The 16994-nt window shown below is 31.7% G+C and overlaps 4 protein-coding genes and 1 long non-coding RNA gene across 5 annotated transcripts; 1 reads left to right on the top strand and 4 right to left on the bottom strand.

Moving 5' to 3' along the window:
- Positions 1-1140: 1140 nt before the first annotated feature.
- Positions 1141-1721, bottom strand: Sys1 (Sys1 golgi trafficking protein). The gene has a single exon (XM_018540285.1). The coding sequence runs from the start codon at positions 1649-1651 to the stop codon at positions 1169-1171; it is 483 nt and encodes a 160-aa protein (XP_018395787.1). The 5' UTR covers positions 1652-1721; the 3' UTR covers positions 1141-1168.
- A 1223-nt stretch (positions 1722-2944) lies between these two features.
- Positions 2945-6032, bottom strand: ND-13A (NADH dehydrogenase (ubiquinone) 13 kDa A subunit). The gene is made up of 3 exons (XM_018540252.1): positions 5465-6032; positions 3570-3746; positions 2945-3023 (listed from the first exon to the last, which is right to left on the bottom strand). The coding sequence occupies exons 1-3, from the start codon at positions 5600-5602 to the stop codon at positions 2961-2963; spliced, it is 378 nt and encodes a 125-aa protein (XP_018395754.1). The 5' UTR covers positions 5603-6032; the 3' UTR covers positions 2945-2960.
- A 100-nt stretch (positions 6033-6132) lies between these two features.
- Positions 6133-6920, bottom strand: LOC108774203 (uncharacterized). The gene is made up of 3 exons (XR_001940721.1): positions 6715-6920; positions 6405-6592; positions 6133-6209 (listed from the first exon to the last, which is right to left on the bottom strand). It is a non-coding gene; the product is annotated as an uncharacterized LOC108774203 (long non-coding RNA).
- LOC108774201 (uncharacterized) lies at positions 6193-9268 on the top strand. Its single transcript, XM_018540251.1, has 4 exons — positions 6193-6479; positions 6793-6903; positions 7013-7276; positions 7970-9268. The coding sequence occupies exons 1-4, from the start codon at positions 6230-6232 to the stop codon at positions 8164-8166; spliced, it is 822 nt and encodes a 273-aa protein (XP_018395753.1). The 5' UTR covers positions 6193-6229; the 3' UTR covers positions 8167-9268.
- A 4554-nt stretch (positions 9269-13822) lies between these two features.
- LOC108774212 (radial spoke head 1 homolog) lies at positions 13823-16905 on the bottom strand. The gene is made up of 6 exons (XM_018540262.1): positions 16663-16905; positions 16258-16477; positions 15725-15951; positions 15374-15436; positions 14565-14708; positions 13823-13960 (listed from the first exon to the last, which is right to left on the bottom strand). The coding sequence occupies exons 1-6, from the start codon at positions 16720-16722 to the stop codon at positions 13823-13825; spliced, it is 852 nt and encodes a 283-aa protein (XP_018395764.1). The 5' UTR covers positions 16723-16905.
- Between the last annotated feature and the right edge of the window lie 89 nt (positions 16906-16994).

Here is a 16994-nt window from a genome sequence, read left to right as displayed (position 1 = left end):
AAACAGGCGTGTTATTTTGATAGCAAATTCACAAAAATTGTGAAACGCCCAATTTGGTTCATATAAGTGCGTTTTTCATTAATTTTAAATTTATATTTGTAGAAGTCTTTAACGAAATAATCTTTTATAAATTGTCTCTTCGATAAAACAAAAAAATATCTATAAAATGTCTAGTAATTTTATCGAAACAGAAACTTTAAAAAAGATTTCCTTCTACATCCTTTCATGAGTGTTTCCTCAGTAAAACAAAAAGTCGATTAAACGATATTTATAATTATTTATGATTGTTTACGTATATCTTTTCTTGAAAAAGGACATTTTTTCACTATAATTGTTCGTTATTGTGACTGATAAATATTAAGCCGTTCTGCCGGATGTCATGTTATCCTTGTCTAATGATACCTGACTGATACTCAAGTAAGAATCTGAGCTCAGCATGAAAAAGTTTAATGATCAAAGATAACGTCCGCATGGAATATGGGAGATCTGAGGCATTATTTTTCGCAAAAAATTATTCGCAAGTTTAAGATTCTCATTAATATTTTTGTTTAAAATGCATTGTTAAAAAATGTACACGCACGCACGCACGCATACATCAATAATTTACATATATGTATGTATATGTATATATATTTATTATATGTATATCTATTAATAATTGATGTGTATTAATAATTGATTCACATTATGCACAGTCTTAATAAATCATTTATTATTGCCTATCAATAATAATATATAATATCAAAAATGCATGGAAATTTAATTTAAAAAAAATGGCTTGAATCTGAACCATCTATGACTTATAGCACGAAAACTATAACTATAGGAAGAGAGGTTGGTTGTATAAAAACATTTATTCAGAATGATAAAAATTACATATTCAAAATTTAGTCAATTCAATAAAAAGCCAATTTCCATACAGTTGGATGGAATTCTTTACAGATAGTAGATCAAAAAAATATTTTAATATGCTTGATTTATATAAATTTTTTCAAAATGTTATGAAATTTTTTTTTGACACATTAAAATTTAAATTAATAGGGTGTATGTGTGTGTGTACGTGCGCATGCGCAGTTTTAACAAATTTTAACACTGATGATAGACATATATTTATTAAAGAGATTTATTTAAGTTTAATCTTTTATCAATTGACAAATCTGGTAGCCTCTCATAAGGCTATCTTTTGGCTATTCATACTTAAAGGTATAGCTTGCAATTCTGTTCTCATACAAAGAAATTCTCCACAGACGCACATTATACTTAACGATACAAGATTCAAACACCACCAACTGAAAGATGTCGGATAAGTTCCATTGTATGCCCAACAACAAATCAAATGAATGCAATGGGCTGTACACGCAAAGTCCATGCATAATTTTGTTCTTTGCACTAGCCACCATAACGCAAATGCGCCTATAAAAGCATTCAAAACAAACATAACAATAATTAATTGTCCTCCGAAGTCACGAACATGTATTTCTTTATACTGAAACACATAATCCAATGATTTTGTCCACTCCAACATTGATGCAACAATCCAAATCCAGAATCCAAGACAAAGATACATGATAGTCTGTACAGCAATTATCTGAGAAATTATGAGGAAGGGATCCCATGTTGTCTTGCGGAATTGTCCAGAAAGATTATTCATTTTTTTTTTTATACTAGAAATGGTACTTATTCTGTGTTTGAACCTTTTTAAACATATGTATGCAAACTTTCATCATTCTAAACTTCTTTTAACATTCAGTATCTGTAAAGAATAAAATAACTAAATATGTTATTGAGACAGAGTATAAGAAATGTAAAATTTGAATATTAAAGGTTGTGTTCGGTGTGGACTCTTTTGCCCAATAAACGAAATAAAACAATAAAGACAGAATGATGATTGCAACTGTTTAAAGTATATGCATAAACGAACACAGCCTAAATATAACGAAAGTATTTAAAACGTATGTATGTCTGCACATACATGTCGCTCATTTGCTATAACAATAAAACTCGAAAAACAAAGTTTTCTAGAAAATAAACTATGTCTTTTGAACAATTAAAATTTTGGAATATTAATCTTAAAATGCATTTTTTATATAATATAAGAAATTATACAGGAATTTGTTCTCTTAAAATATATTCTTTTTTTTTTTTAATTTTTCCATTCTTTTTCTACAAATTTAAGAAAAATGACAATTTTTTAATCATATATTATGTAGCATATGGAGGGACATACAGACAAAATACATTATTTAAGAGGTAATTGACCAGAAGACGCTCCTCACCTTCAATCTCAATGAAATTATGCTCATTCGACGCGTGTTTGCATAAAACGTAAGAATCTGACAGTTAAGTGGCGTGCCTAGTCCCGTAAAGCGACATATTTGTTGTTAAAGTACATTACAATTGAGGTTACAAAACCTGTCACATCGAAATAATGTATCGAACTGCGCATGTGCTATGGTCACGTTTTCACGGAACGGAACAGTGAGACCAATCACAATCGCAGAAAGGAAAGCAAAGTACTGATTGCAGAAATTGCATCCTAATTGGTCTCACTTGGAGTCATTAAGTAGTCAATAAGAACCGCATTTTTCTCCTAAAACAGTCCTTCCCAATGGCTATCGTTAATTAAAAATAGTATACCACTTGGGTTTTACTTTTTAAATTGACTATGTTTCCACAGGGTTAGAGTTGGATTAAAGTACAAGAACTGACCAACCACAGCCGAGCATTCCTCTCTCATTTGATTGTAAGATGGGAATACTCGCCTGTGATTGGTCGGTTCTTGTACTCTAATCCAACTCTAACCCTCGGTGGAAACATAGTCATTGATACAACAGTTTTTTTTATTTGAATTAAACTGTCAGTTTTATTTTGTACATTTATTACAACAAACGTAATATCCTAAAGTATATCTTTTAAATTAACAATTCATATAATATACACTACTCATATACATACATCATCTAATGATTTTCTTTGTGAAATCGTAATCCGCAATAACCACAGATATGATTGCCTGGTTTATCCTATAAAACAATAAAAAATAAGTTTAATCTTTTTTAGAAATAAAATTTTATTATAATCTAATATGCTATTTATTTTAATATTTAAATAATTATTACTAAATAGCAAATAATGAAATACATAAAATAAAAGTATTCTCCTTACAGTTAATAAAAGCATAAAATAGTAATTATAGGGTATCCCATCACTATCGCATTTTCTGATCAAGACATAATCATATTACATCTTAATGCAATTTAAAGGTGAAAACTCTAACGCGTCGTCTACAATACAAGGAATACGTAAAGTAAGAAATTAACTAACCATAGTCGATTATTCTTCTCACATTCGACTGCGATTGGTCAATTTCTCATTCTAATTTATTCTGTGTATTGTAGACAATACATAATACAAAAACATCAAGATTATAACAGCTATTAAATTAATAACGGTTAAAGTTTATTGATCACAGAGTTGACATTTCGTTTAATGGGATGTTGCAGCCACCTGGCAACTATTCATAATAGTTTCGCAGAAATTTTTATTCAATTGTTCGGCGCGTAACTTACTAAATTTATATAAACTTTAGGATGTCCAAGGGGTCCTCCACCACCATCACAAGCTACAATTCTATCTTTTTTAGGAGACGATGGTACTTCATCTATCAATTTAATTGCCCAATTTTTATTAACTTCTTTTGGCCTGTTTAAAAATCTTACTAATCGATAGTCGTCTTTCTCAAATACCTAATAAAGGCATGACAATATATATGTAGTTAAAGAAAGAAAAATATAGTATTCATTAAAGATGTTACAAAGGATAATATTTGAAATAATTCTAAATACTTCTTAAAAATAAGTTCATGATGATTAAAATTATTCAATTTATTTTATTTAAAAAATAAAATAATTACAAGCCTCATATATGAATAAATCCAAAAGAAACTATAAAATGCTAATGTAAACCGATATTAGTTATCAGTGTGTATTCTTTATATATAAAATTTTATTCAATAATGAACAATAAATGAAAAACGTATACGTTTCAACCCTCATTCGGGTCCTCTTCAGTACAAAAGAAAATTAATTAAATATAAAAGATAAACATATAAAAATAAAGTAACATGAAATAATGTGGTGGTAATGTCCTAATTCAAGTCAAATCTTGTCATCAAGTTTACTAAAAAGTTAAAATATATTTTCATAATTTTTAAAGGAAAAGTTTTGGATAAAACATATAATAAATTAACTAGCATGATTGTCAAGACTGTTATCATTGTCATACTAGTTATCATTGTTGTACTAACTCCATTACATTTCATGTTACTTTATTTTTACATGTTTGACTTTTACATTTAATTAATTTTCTTTTGTACACTGAAGAGGACTCGAATGAGGGTCGAAATGTATACATTTTTATTGTTCATTGTGAAATAAAATTTTATGTATAAAGAATACATACTGACAACTAGTGTCAGCTCACTTTGGCACTTTATTGTTTCTTTTAAATTTATTCTATTTATATATTTATCAACCAACAATCTTGAAAATACAAGAAAATTTACAATTTTAGTATAACTCGAATAATGAACACATACAACAGATTGTGATAATATCTACTACTAATTTTTGATAGTATGCCAGCAGAAATAAAATAAAATTCACTAATACTACAAAATATAATACATTGACTATAGAGATTGAGCAGAATTTGTTGACTACCATTTTGTAATCAATTGAATATTTAAGAAAGGTTTATTTTTTATTCTTGCACTAAACTGTACTTTAAAACTCTTTTTCTCATTTTCGTAAAATATCAAACATGTCTCACTTAAAAAATTCCAAAAGTATATACTAATTCAAACACAAAAAACTGATCTAAAATAATAGAACATATTTTGTTTCTGGCAACAATATGCAGTCCGATTATGATCCATAAGCATATGATGTATCATGTTATCTTTTAATAATCAGTGAACAAAGACAAGATAATACATCATGTACTTTATAGAATGCAACCTATATTCGGTAGATCTGTTGGTAAAATATGATTTTAATATAGATACAAATGATATTGGATCTGTTGCACATTTACTGCCTTTCTATTATCATATTGCAAGTAATTTGTTTACTGGAAAGGTCATTACGTATCTAATAATCAACTAATAACTAAGCATAATAAATATATTTTTATAAATTTGAAAAAGTATGTATTACTGGTCTATATAAATTCCGTTTGAACAAATAGGGTAATATCTTGTATAAAAAAATTTTGGTAATTATAGTTTAGCTACTGCATCTCAAAAATCAATGAAATTGAGCTTGTTCAATATGCTTTTGAAACAAAAAAATCTAGCAGAAGTGCGAACCTGTCGAGCAAGCCTAATTTAATTAATTTTTGAGGTGCAGTTGCTAAACTGTATAATTATTAAAATTTTTATGTAAATAAACTAAGGACATCTTACCTGACCAGTATGAGTAACCTGATTGTCAACTTCATCCGTGGTTGCATATGTGCGTTTTACAGTATTTACCATAGATACATTTCGTTTACATAACTGATTAAAAGGCACATATAATCCATTGATCTTTTTTGTTGCCATATTTGATATCAATTGTCAGTGATACCGTACCCTGTTTGTTCAGAAAAGTTGTAATCTCACCAAGATCTTTTGCAAAACCTAGGGGGGCGATTCGCATTCGATTATTTTGACATCGACAATCCAAACCACTACCTCAAGGCGCCATTTTGGCGGAAAAGCCCTACACTTGGCAACCCTGCCCTGTTTGCGTTGCTGCACTTTTTATACTAGCATCTTCGTTCTCTCTCTTTTCAATGCCTGAATATATATATGTCCCGTTTCGAGTGCAAACACTTTTGGGGATTTCGTCTTGAACATGGCGGCAGCTCTTTGACCAATTAAAACGTTACCCCAAATTGTTTCCCATACCGTGGAAATAACACGCTGTATCTCGGAGTTTCGTTTCGAAACGCTTTCAGAAACTCGCCGTTCCTCGTTTGACTCATAAATGTGAGTCGGAAATTCTTCGGATACCGCAAGAACGAGGCCCTTCTTACAATTCGCGCTTCCCCTCTCCGGGTTGAGGGGAGGCAAACAACTTTCGAACGTGCGCGGTTTTTAGGTTATAAAGGCTGGTATTCGCTAATGTAAACAGCGACAGGGTGATTATACGCTGGTATCCTCAGATCTGTCGGGAAAGCAGGCCTTATGTATTGGAACAGAACGGTAACCGGCGTTGCACGGGAAGAAATGCCTTTGAGCTCGATAAGCCGTACCACAAATGCTCCCACCGCAACGGTGGAGGACATAAATCCCGGTACAAGCACGCAGATTACATCGACCTGCTGCACTCCGCCACCATCCTACCATAATATCAATTTACCTCTCGGCCATCCCTCCACGTTGACCAACGAACGTGGTGCACCACCCTCATACGAGGAGGCGATAGATCCTAATGGTACGTTACCGCAGACCTTTATAGTGTGTGCATATTTATGGCTACATTCGGAAACGTCACTTACATTGCTCTGTCCATCGATTTGCCCTTGTTGTTCATCCGATCGTCGTAAACTAAAATAAAATGGTATACTTGAGATGCATTCTGGTAGATGCTATTAACGCTAGTAACGTCATTGTATCTTCATCGTTCTTTAGATATAAAACAAGGCTAGAATAACATAAATGGCACTAACGTCTTTCCAAATGCACCTTTGAGACATTCAGTCCATGTATGTATGAATCAAGTATGTCTATCTCTGTAATTTTTTCAGCACCACCACCGTCCTATGATTCTTTGTTTGGTCGTATGAGAGAAGCCCGTAAAATATCCAAAGGCATATTTGATTTTTTAAAAAATATCGTTGTCCTGCTTTTAGGCACAAGTAAGTCGATATGCATATTAAATATCGACAGTAGATGAGAGGATGAAAACAAAATACTTTAAGAAAACCTTAATAACTGGATATAAAATGTGAAACCATCATTTTCCAGTTGGATGTACCATCATTCTTGGAGTGACGATAGTGGTACCAATTTGTATGATGGTAATTGGTGGATTGTACCTTTACGATTGTCCACAGGGTGAATACATTCCCGTATACTTGTTGGTAGGCGGTGGATTTGGAGTATTTAAGCAATTATTAACTTTATCGGCTAGAGTACGGCAACGTCAAGAAGAAAGAGATGAGGAAAGGATCAGACAATCGCCTACACAAACTCTGATCAATTGTTTTATGCTAGGATGGTTCATTATCGGTAATCATATTGTTATGATTTTTTCACTTTTTACTGACAGTGTCAAATTTTCAGTCATAGGATATTCCATCATGAAAGATGAAATTCATCAATCATATTGGGTCACTCTTGAAGTTTGAGCAAAGCTGGATTCAGTGTCCTAAATCCTGCTTCGATAATTAAAAATTTATGATTATCAACCCAATTATTAATAAAAAAAAAACCGTTGTTTATTGAGTCTTGTTTAAAAAAATCGTAATTTAGAAATTGGTCAAATTTTATATTAAATTCTTTAATGATAGTTCATTAAAAACTTCGCCATAAAGATATCAAAATCACCATGTGATGTTAAATTCTACGTAAAAAAAAAGCTGAAGTTTCTTATACATCTAAAAAGGATCAAACTATTTATGAATAAAGCCATTTATGTTTTAAGATGGAATAATCCATATATACATATACATTTCTAACATACAATTTGTACACAATTTGTTCGAATTGTTTGCATTCCAATTTATCTCAAAATTACATTTAAAAAATTCCACGTTTAAAACAATTTTTATTAAAAAGATCTAGGAATTTTTAGAGAACAATTTTGTGTTTCAATAAAAGTTTCAGTGAAACTGTTCTTATTGTGTAATTTGTGATTGTTTTTGTAAATTAATTGTACTAGGTATTTTCGAGAACACAATCTTATAAATCTATTAATTACAGGTTCTATGTGGGTATACAAGGAATATGAGCCAAACTATGATCCAGCATTAGGGAAGTATTGCAATAAGACACTATATTTATTTGCCTTCTGGCTAATTACGTCAGTCTACATATGCATGGGTATTATAACGGCTGGCCTGTGCAGTATTTCCGTAGCTAGTATTGCGTTTCAGAGACCGCCGTCGGACCTGATGTGAGATAATGTTGTTTAGTCGCTTTGTGTCGACATCTCTAAAATGACTCGCATTTATGATCTACATAATCAGAATGGTATTTATCGAACGAAAGAAATCCTATTGTCTACACGCCATCGATGATAAGTGTACGCAATTTTGCATTGTATACACTTGATTTTTCTGTATCGAAGTACCATCAACACCATCCCGCGTTTTTCCTCCTTGCTGATTGATAAAATATAATACGACTCATTCTTATATTTATAATATATTAACAACGATCGGAAGTTGAAATATCGAATTTGTATATAGATATGTGCTGTATAAGCGGAAAAAATCTCATTTTAGGAGCAAAGAGAGTCACTCGCCAAGAGCTGGTATCATAGCTCGCTGAAACGAGTCGCTTCGCGCGACAAAGTGCAAATTTCGTCCACGTTTACGTACCTGAGATGCTTAAACGACTTCGAAGAAAATCGTTGGCACGTTAAACGCACATACTACACGCCGGCGCGCGCGATCCAAGTAGAGTCGTATAAATGACTTTTCTCACGAGATCGCAAACGAGCGCGATAGCTTATTCAATAATTCGACCGTTATGACGAGATCCCCGATGCCGTGAGAAATATGGCGAAACATACATCGAAGTCTGTTATCTCTCTTGAGGCTTCTCGATAAAATTGGCACTAGAGCCGAAAGGAAAACAGAGTCACTTCGACCAGATCAAGGGCTGTGTGTACGTCGCGTAACTCGCGAATTTTTTTTATCTTGTGCCAAGTGGACGGCGAAGTCGCAGACCAAAGTATTTTGCTATCACAATGTTGCTAGCGTCAGTGCGCCCACAGACTTTACAAATTCGTTTGTAAACTCGTTCAAAACTCGTTCCGAGAACGTGTCGAATGTAAATGCGCGACTCGCTATGCTTAGTACAGTTGACGCTTTGATACGACGGTCTAATATAATTTTACGATATAAATGTTAGGCATCGCATCGTTTTCTCGATAACACTTTATCTGTATTAAGCCCATTCTACAATGGGCAGTAGCAGTAGTAGATTATGGAGTAGGCGTAGAAATCGACCAATGACAGTTAATTATCTTCCTCACATTCGACTATGATTTGTTAATTTCTACGCCTACTCCTTAATCCACTACTACTACTGCCTATTGTAGAATGGACTTTAAGCACTTTATGAACTTTACGGACTTTAATATAATACGCACTCTACACTTACTCATGATTTGTAATTTATCTGTTGTTAAAAGACTGCAATCTCTTACGTGACAATTTTATCTATTCGCTTTCTCTTCCGTCCTTTTAAGTCTCGATAGATCTCTATAGAATCTTCATGTCTCTTGCAATTCGTTTTTTTATAAGGGATAATAGGGTTACCACAGACCAAGAAAACCGGGAAGTCATTTTAAATTGGACTGTGAAAAACCTGGAAATGTCAGGGAAAAATATAAGAGTCTGAAATTTTGAGCTTTGCGCTATTCCTTCAAAATATGCTTTTATTCCAAATATAATTTTTTAAATAATGTATCCAATATTTATAAAATATTGATCTTTCTTAGTTAATCTTTTAAACTATACACTAGATCATGCGCATCAGTTATTATACATATTGAATGAAATGTAATCCTTTTTTAAATGTAGAAATTAGAAATTGCTTACAATGTCAAGTTTTATTTTTGTTTTAATTTCTCTATAGTTCAATACAAAACTTAATTCACTTAAATTAAGCTTTGTGTTATAACTAAAAATAAAATTTACATATTCTATCGAATATACTTTTTACTTCAAACTATAAAATTCAAATTAAAATAGTCAAAACAATTTTAATAAAGTTAAGATATTTTATTCATTTTTATTTTTTGTTGGCTTGAATTTGTATCCCATGATTTTATTATGTTGCCAAGCTTCAAAATGCATATTTTTAATTACACACAAAATGCTTTTTTAATATAAATTTAATATCTGCTTCTAAATGTTAAAATTTACATATTTGATATTGGTTACGGAAAATTTTGTTTTCTGACACTGTCATCTGGAAAATTCAGAAAATAAGGGGTTTTCAAAATTCATTTTCTGTGGCAACCCTATATAAGTCGCGCGAAGCAATCAACTAGAAAAATACGAATGTGTATGCGTTTTTCTTTGTACCTTTACCTTAAAAACTAAAATTGACAGTATTTGCCAGTATTGTGAGGACTTGCTACTCTCTAAAAATCAGCATGCTCCGCCGGATCATATAATATTATGACGTCACAAAATTTATGATTCGATTAAATTATTATATCATCAAGTATAGTATCGAATATCGCTGTATATAACTCAATATTACTGTTCCTTCCACTTTCGTATAACTGAACTTTTCCTGACTGAAGTTTAGTCTTCCTCTTTCAACTCTTACGTTTTTTAAATGTAATCATCCTCAGCATAAAAATATAGTTATAAGTTAGACATAGACATACAAGGATAGTTCAAAAATTTCTCAGCACAGAAATGACATCATAAATGTCAAACGAAGTCTATAGCTGCATTCATTTTTCATGTTTACGCGTTGTAAGCTTCATTCTATTTTTTGTCCGCAAATACCGAGCAATAATGATAGAATGAAGCTCACAGCGCGTGAGTGTGAAAAACAAACGCAGCCCTTATCTCAAAAAAGTTTAATCTTACCATGGCTACAGAGAGTTAAAATTTCAGACAGATGCGTTCATTGTTACATTGTTTCAGTCAAGTTGTTTTCATCAGTTGTTTCGTGTAAAATAACCAACTTTTGGTTCCAATTTCTTCAACTAGAATCAGCACTGTATTTTATCAGATTCAATCTTGCGGAATTCATGGAATTTTACGATTGAAGAATATGAGCGGCTGCATTGTCATGATGAAGCTAACAGTTGGTTGCTTTACATGACCATATAGAGAAATCAATGAACTATCTGACATTTTAACAGTAACTCTGTGCAGTATCAAGCTTGTCTAAAATTATAGCAGTTTGATATTGATGTGGCGTCATTTCTGAGACACAGGCCGAGAACTTTTCGAATTACTATAAAATAGCAGGCACAGAGAATAATCCTGCCTGCATAGCTGTGACGCGCTTGTATTTCGTTATTCAATTAACAATAACCGAGTTTGTGCTTTCAATTTCGCGTTTAATATATTTAAAAAAATATGTATATAATGCCAATTAATTACAAATATTTATACACATGCATGCGCGTATATATATGTGTATCATAAATACAATCTATTGAATAGATATAAAGATAACAAGTGATTGAAGTAACGATAAAAACAATTCACGAAAAAAGGAACGTTAACGATAAAGGGGTAACGGTGTTATTACAAGTAACGCATATTACTTCTCAATTCGGTATGTGTATATGTATGTATATATAATTTTTTTTACAAAAACGAATTTAATCGTTATTTCAATCACGTGTCGTCTTTATATCTATAACAGATTGCATTATTTAATAAAGTAAATTTCGAATGCGCTCTTAATAATAAGGTTAATGTTACAATGTTTAATAAAAATTTTTAATGAAATTTGTAAATTATAATTTAAATTCTTAAAGATAAGCATTTATTAAGAAACAAAAATATTAATATAAAGGAACTATATAGGAGATTTATTAAATAAGTTTAATATAAAGAAAATGAATCGAAACTAGTTTAGAGTTTCAAGTTGTAATATTGATTGTTGCAATCAATATTAAATAAAAATTATTAAATAATGTAGTTTTTATATATTTATAATGTCTATATTATTTTAGCATTACAAAAAAGTTAAAAACAAATCGTTGCTTTTTAAATAACGGTAAAATGACAACGCGTTATTTTTAAAATTAGTAAAAAGTAATGGTATCACATTATTTTTATGAAGTATGAATACAGGTCTTGTCTGTGTAACACATAGACAGACCGTCTCCAACTAATTTTTTGAAAAATATAAAAGATATGTGTCAGATGAAGGTGGAACAGTTTAGAAGATGTATTTTGATTTTACGTTGCTTTTCTCTAAGTGGAAGCAACAAAAAAATTTGAAAATTACCTCTACATTTTAAAATGAAATTACATGATTTTCACATAATATAATTCCTCTAATTATTTTTCATATAAAAGTACTAACATAAAGATATCAAAATAATAAGTTTCTGATATGTTTATAAGATATTTTATATTTTATTTTGGAATATATTGACATGAAATATTGTATCATAGAATCAGCGGTAAGAATTATATAGGTACGTAATTAGCGCCATCAATCGGCTGTGCTCACCTTCGGCGCGTCGAGAACGAACGAAATAACGAGAAAACGTCCATTCTTTTCTCTCTAGTCGCTTGTTTCAAGCCACCGAAAATGCTTTCTCGACAATCTTGGCCACCCAGCATGTATCAATAATTAAGAGCAAAAGGCATTCTAGATAATATATATAAACTTTAATAAATTATAATAGTATATACTCTTCCCATTAATTCAGAATGATATAAATTATGTCAAAACGTGAAGTTTATGGGATATTAATTAATTATATACGATTTTTCATGTGCATTATATCTCGTTCATAATTTGAACTGCAAGAAATTGATTGTCGAGCTTGTAACTATACACATGCTGTACACATTTGAGAAGTAATGAAAAATTTTGTCGCATAGGGTAGAATGAACTAAACTGAGAAGAAAAGTCCTCTACCATTGTCTAGCAACGACCATTGCCGCTTATTGTTATAATTGGGCGATTATATCCAGCCGCTTGTATTTGGCGGTGCGCAGAGCGAAAAAATTTTGATATTTTTATAAATTAATATCTCGTTAACTATTGCGAAAATTGTAAAATGATAGAGGACTTTCCTTCTCAGTTTAGTCTATTCTACCCCTATACGACAAAACTTTTCATTACTTCTCAAACACCCTGTATATATGCATCATTAACCAATTAAATCACCTATCAAGAGCAGGTAGAGTAGACCGAATTGAGTCGAAAAGTCTTATACCATTTTGCAGTTTACAATATTTAACGAGATATTAAACAGTTGTAGTAGGCCGGACGAACGCGTTTATTTGGCTATCTTAGATCTAATATCTCATTAAATATTGGGTAAACTGCAAAATGGTATAAGACTTTTCGACTTAATTCGGTCTATTTTACCTGCTCTTGATAGGTGATTTAATCGGTTAATGACACTCTGTATATATATATATATATATATGTATGTATATATAATATACATATATTATTACTAACGTTACATCATAGCATTCGACACTGCACTACACTACATCAACTGAAGAGAGACGTAGTGTAAATAAGTAAATATAAACTTGAATTATTTAATATACTTACTGTAAGAATATCAATCGTGCAAGAGTACATATTTTGCATTTATATGCACTTTGTATTATATAACAAAATGTAAACAAGATTTTTTGATGATTTAATAGTTTCTTACGTTTTGTATAGTAAACATGCATATATATATATACAATATATATACACATTCGTTATTATAATTTCCTAAATAAAGCGCTTGAAAACGTTCTCGTTCTACATTACTTATGCGAAAGGAAATTACGTATAACGTACGTATAATGCAAGGAGAGTACGTAATACGCTCATAAATTAATTAATCGACAATTAGAACTGACAACTTTATGTATTTCATCACAATTAAAGACTGTCGATCTGAGACGACAGTTCCTTTTCCTGATAATGTTCTTCGTGATAATCTTCCAGGTAATCGGAGGACCCTTCGATCTTTGGCCTAACATCATCTTCGTCTTTGATGAGTGAAGATTCCGTTGACACCTACGCGAACACGATATTTTGTTAGATCGAAATGTTTCGAGATGCATATTACATTAGGTTTTAATCCTATCGGATACCGGTGATATATCATGTCAGCTAGGAACATTAAATGACATAAACATGGATTTGAAAAGAAAGACTACCCTCTGCCCGGATATCGTAATTCTATTAACGATTATACGGAAGTCCATAATCTGGCGACGTGCTAGAAATAACTACCGGATATTCGCTAGTCTCGTTATAATATAAAGCGGTCGATTAAAATTCATTTTACCGGAAGAATCGTTTCCGCTTCCGATGACGCAGACAGTGTATTAAGGAAATCCTGTCGCCTTTAGGGAAAGGCGATTGGATATAGATCGCGAGCTCGCAATGTCGCTTTCCAATATTAATTCGTTTTCGTAGTCGCCGAAATAAAACAAATAGAATTATGCGTCACACAATGCTGTAAAACTGTAAAATCCACTTTTTAACCGATTCATCGATTTCCTATTGACTATTCAGGGGATCAGCATCACTCTCTATCGACCGGTATACATGTAAAACGGCTCGCTTGAAGGACAATTACGATGCAATATTTAAGTTATCAAATGATTTTGATTACTTCCTCTCGCAGGAATACTGTTTCCGGCGGCAATAATTCCGGGTTATAAGGAGTGATACAACGTGCGCGCCACATCAGTAGGAAGCCCATTTTCGGAGATGATTCTTCTTTCAATGTTCCCTTTTCAACGTCATTATCGGTCTCCTACATTATATAATTTCTTGTATATGTGCGTGTGTGTTTATATAATGTAATACAAAATCTATAATATATTTAAATAATTTACATATATTATAATGTATATTATTTAGAACATATTAATGTTTATATAATGTTTCATTAACATTTTTGTTTTTTGTATTAAATATATATGTATATATATATATATATTTTTTTTACATACATTAAAATATTTTAAATATTAATTTAAATTAAATAAAATGTTATTTTTATAAAGAAATAATTACAATATTTATTATATTCCGCAACAAGCTTTTAAACTTTTAAAGATCTATTATATATCTATACATAAGGTGTAATTTAAAAAATGTTTTAAAAATTGTGCCATCTCTCATTAATAAACTTTAAACTCTACGAATGGACAACCATTCTGAATTGGACTCATGTTTTTATGGACATTTTCTATTTCAATTTAAATCAGATGTAACTTCTTCAATGTACAGTGTAAAGTGTAACAATCGTGAAATCTTATGAGAAATAAGGATGATTCTCTGGACAATTCGTTGTGTGAAAACTTAAATAAAAAGTTTCTATGATTTTAAATAAAAAGTTCATCGAGAGACTTTTACTTCCACAATGCGTTTATCTGTATTTATTAAAATTGAGCTGTCAAACATGGGATCTCTCACGTGTATGTAATGACCATGCTGCATACACACGTCCTCAAAAGTGAAGCAACCACGTCCGTACGGCTAAATGCATAACATCTCTATTAATTAAATACATGTTTCTTCGGTCTTTTGGTCAAAACTGCCCAAAAATTCTAGGCACTGGCTTGATGTGTATATTTTTACTTATTTCCTTTTTCCACAATAAAGACAAGCGTCAACACATATGTCAAGTTTATACCTAGCATTATAAATCTTGGACAGCGTTGATCTAGACATTTATAAATGAGATGCTCTTGTCCTATTCAGGACTCATGATCTAGAAGAATATAATCAAGGCGCCGCGATTACTTTTCTGTATTTGTTCCGTACCAAATTCATCTTCCAAAAACCATGAAATTGATAGCGCGCATGAATGAGTTGTCCGGGTCCTTGCATGCGGTCTTCCATCCACGTACCTATATATTTCGTCCCTGTGTCAGCATATAAATACGTTCCTATACCATGACGAAGATCTTCCTTCCACGAGCCTTCATAAATGTCATTGTTCATATAACAATAAGTACCGAAGCCGTGTTTCGCATTACGTCTCCATTCCCCTAAGCAGATCAATGTTTAATATATCATCGAATTTTATCTGTAACGAATAATTATTGCCAATCAAAATCAAGTGTCATCGAGTTCGAGTTTTTCTTAGCGAAGATCTCGAGTTATCTCCGCTTCTTGCGCGTATTCAACTCTTTCGAAAATTCCTGGCACACTCTTAGCTTCTCTACGATTTGTGACGTCCGACATAAAAATAATTGTATGAATATACGTATGGACGTGTCGACAAGTCCACATGCTTGCGGTACGACTTCCTCGAGTCTGATTCGGATCCTATTTTTGTATACATTCTTTCGTACCTTCGTATCGCGTTCCGTCAGGGTACCAAAAGGTCCCTTGCCCGTATTTCTGTCCGTGTCTCCAATCGCCGTTATATCGGGCACCGTTTTTAAATACATAGGTACCTTCGCCATGCCTAAACCCGTTACGATATTGACCGACATACATATCGCCATTTGAGAACAAAGTCTTTCCGTTTTCGTGCCTCTCGACATTCTCACTTCTTTCGCCCTCGTTAACCTGCGATCATTCGCAAAAAGATATCTTATATAAATGCCAACAACGACGTTTTGATATATCGAATAAATTAGTGTACAACTATTACAAAATGCAAAACATAATTTCTTTCTAGTATATAATTTCTATTAAAAAAAAATAAAGGACCAATATAATGATCAATTGCTTATGTTTAATTGCTTATGTACCTCTAATGGATCAATCTCTAACTTTCCATCCGAATTCGGTCTCGCTAATAATTCTTCCATTCTTCATATATTTTGTCGATCATTTTATGTAGTCTAATCAACAAAAATTTCGACTGTTTACGCCTCAATCGATTTTTACATTCCGCTGATTGTCCTTTATCGTTTGATATATAATGTGTACGTAAATAAAAAAAACTTGACATTTTGAGATATATTTTATCATCTATCTTAAAGGAAAATAAGTCTAAGATTAGAAAAATAATATTAAGAAGTAAAAGCCGAGATATATAACAAATTTATAATTATAATTTCATTGGCGTATACTCTTACAA

The sequence above is a fragment of the Cyphomyrmex costatus genome, unplaced genomic scaffold (genome assembly GCF_001594065.2).
Source record: "Cyphomyrmex costatus isolate MS0001 unplaced genomic scaffold, Ccosl1.0 scaffold24, whole genome shotgun sequence".
Taxonomy (NCBI): domain Eukaryota; kingdom Metazoa; phylum Arthropoda; class Insecta; order Hymenoptera; family Formicidae; genus Cyphomyrmex; species Cyphomyrmex costatus.
This window is presented reverse-complemented; position numbering and strand designations above follow the sequence as displayed.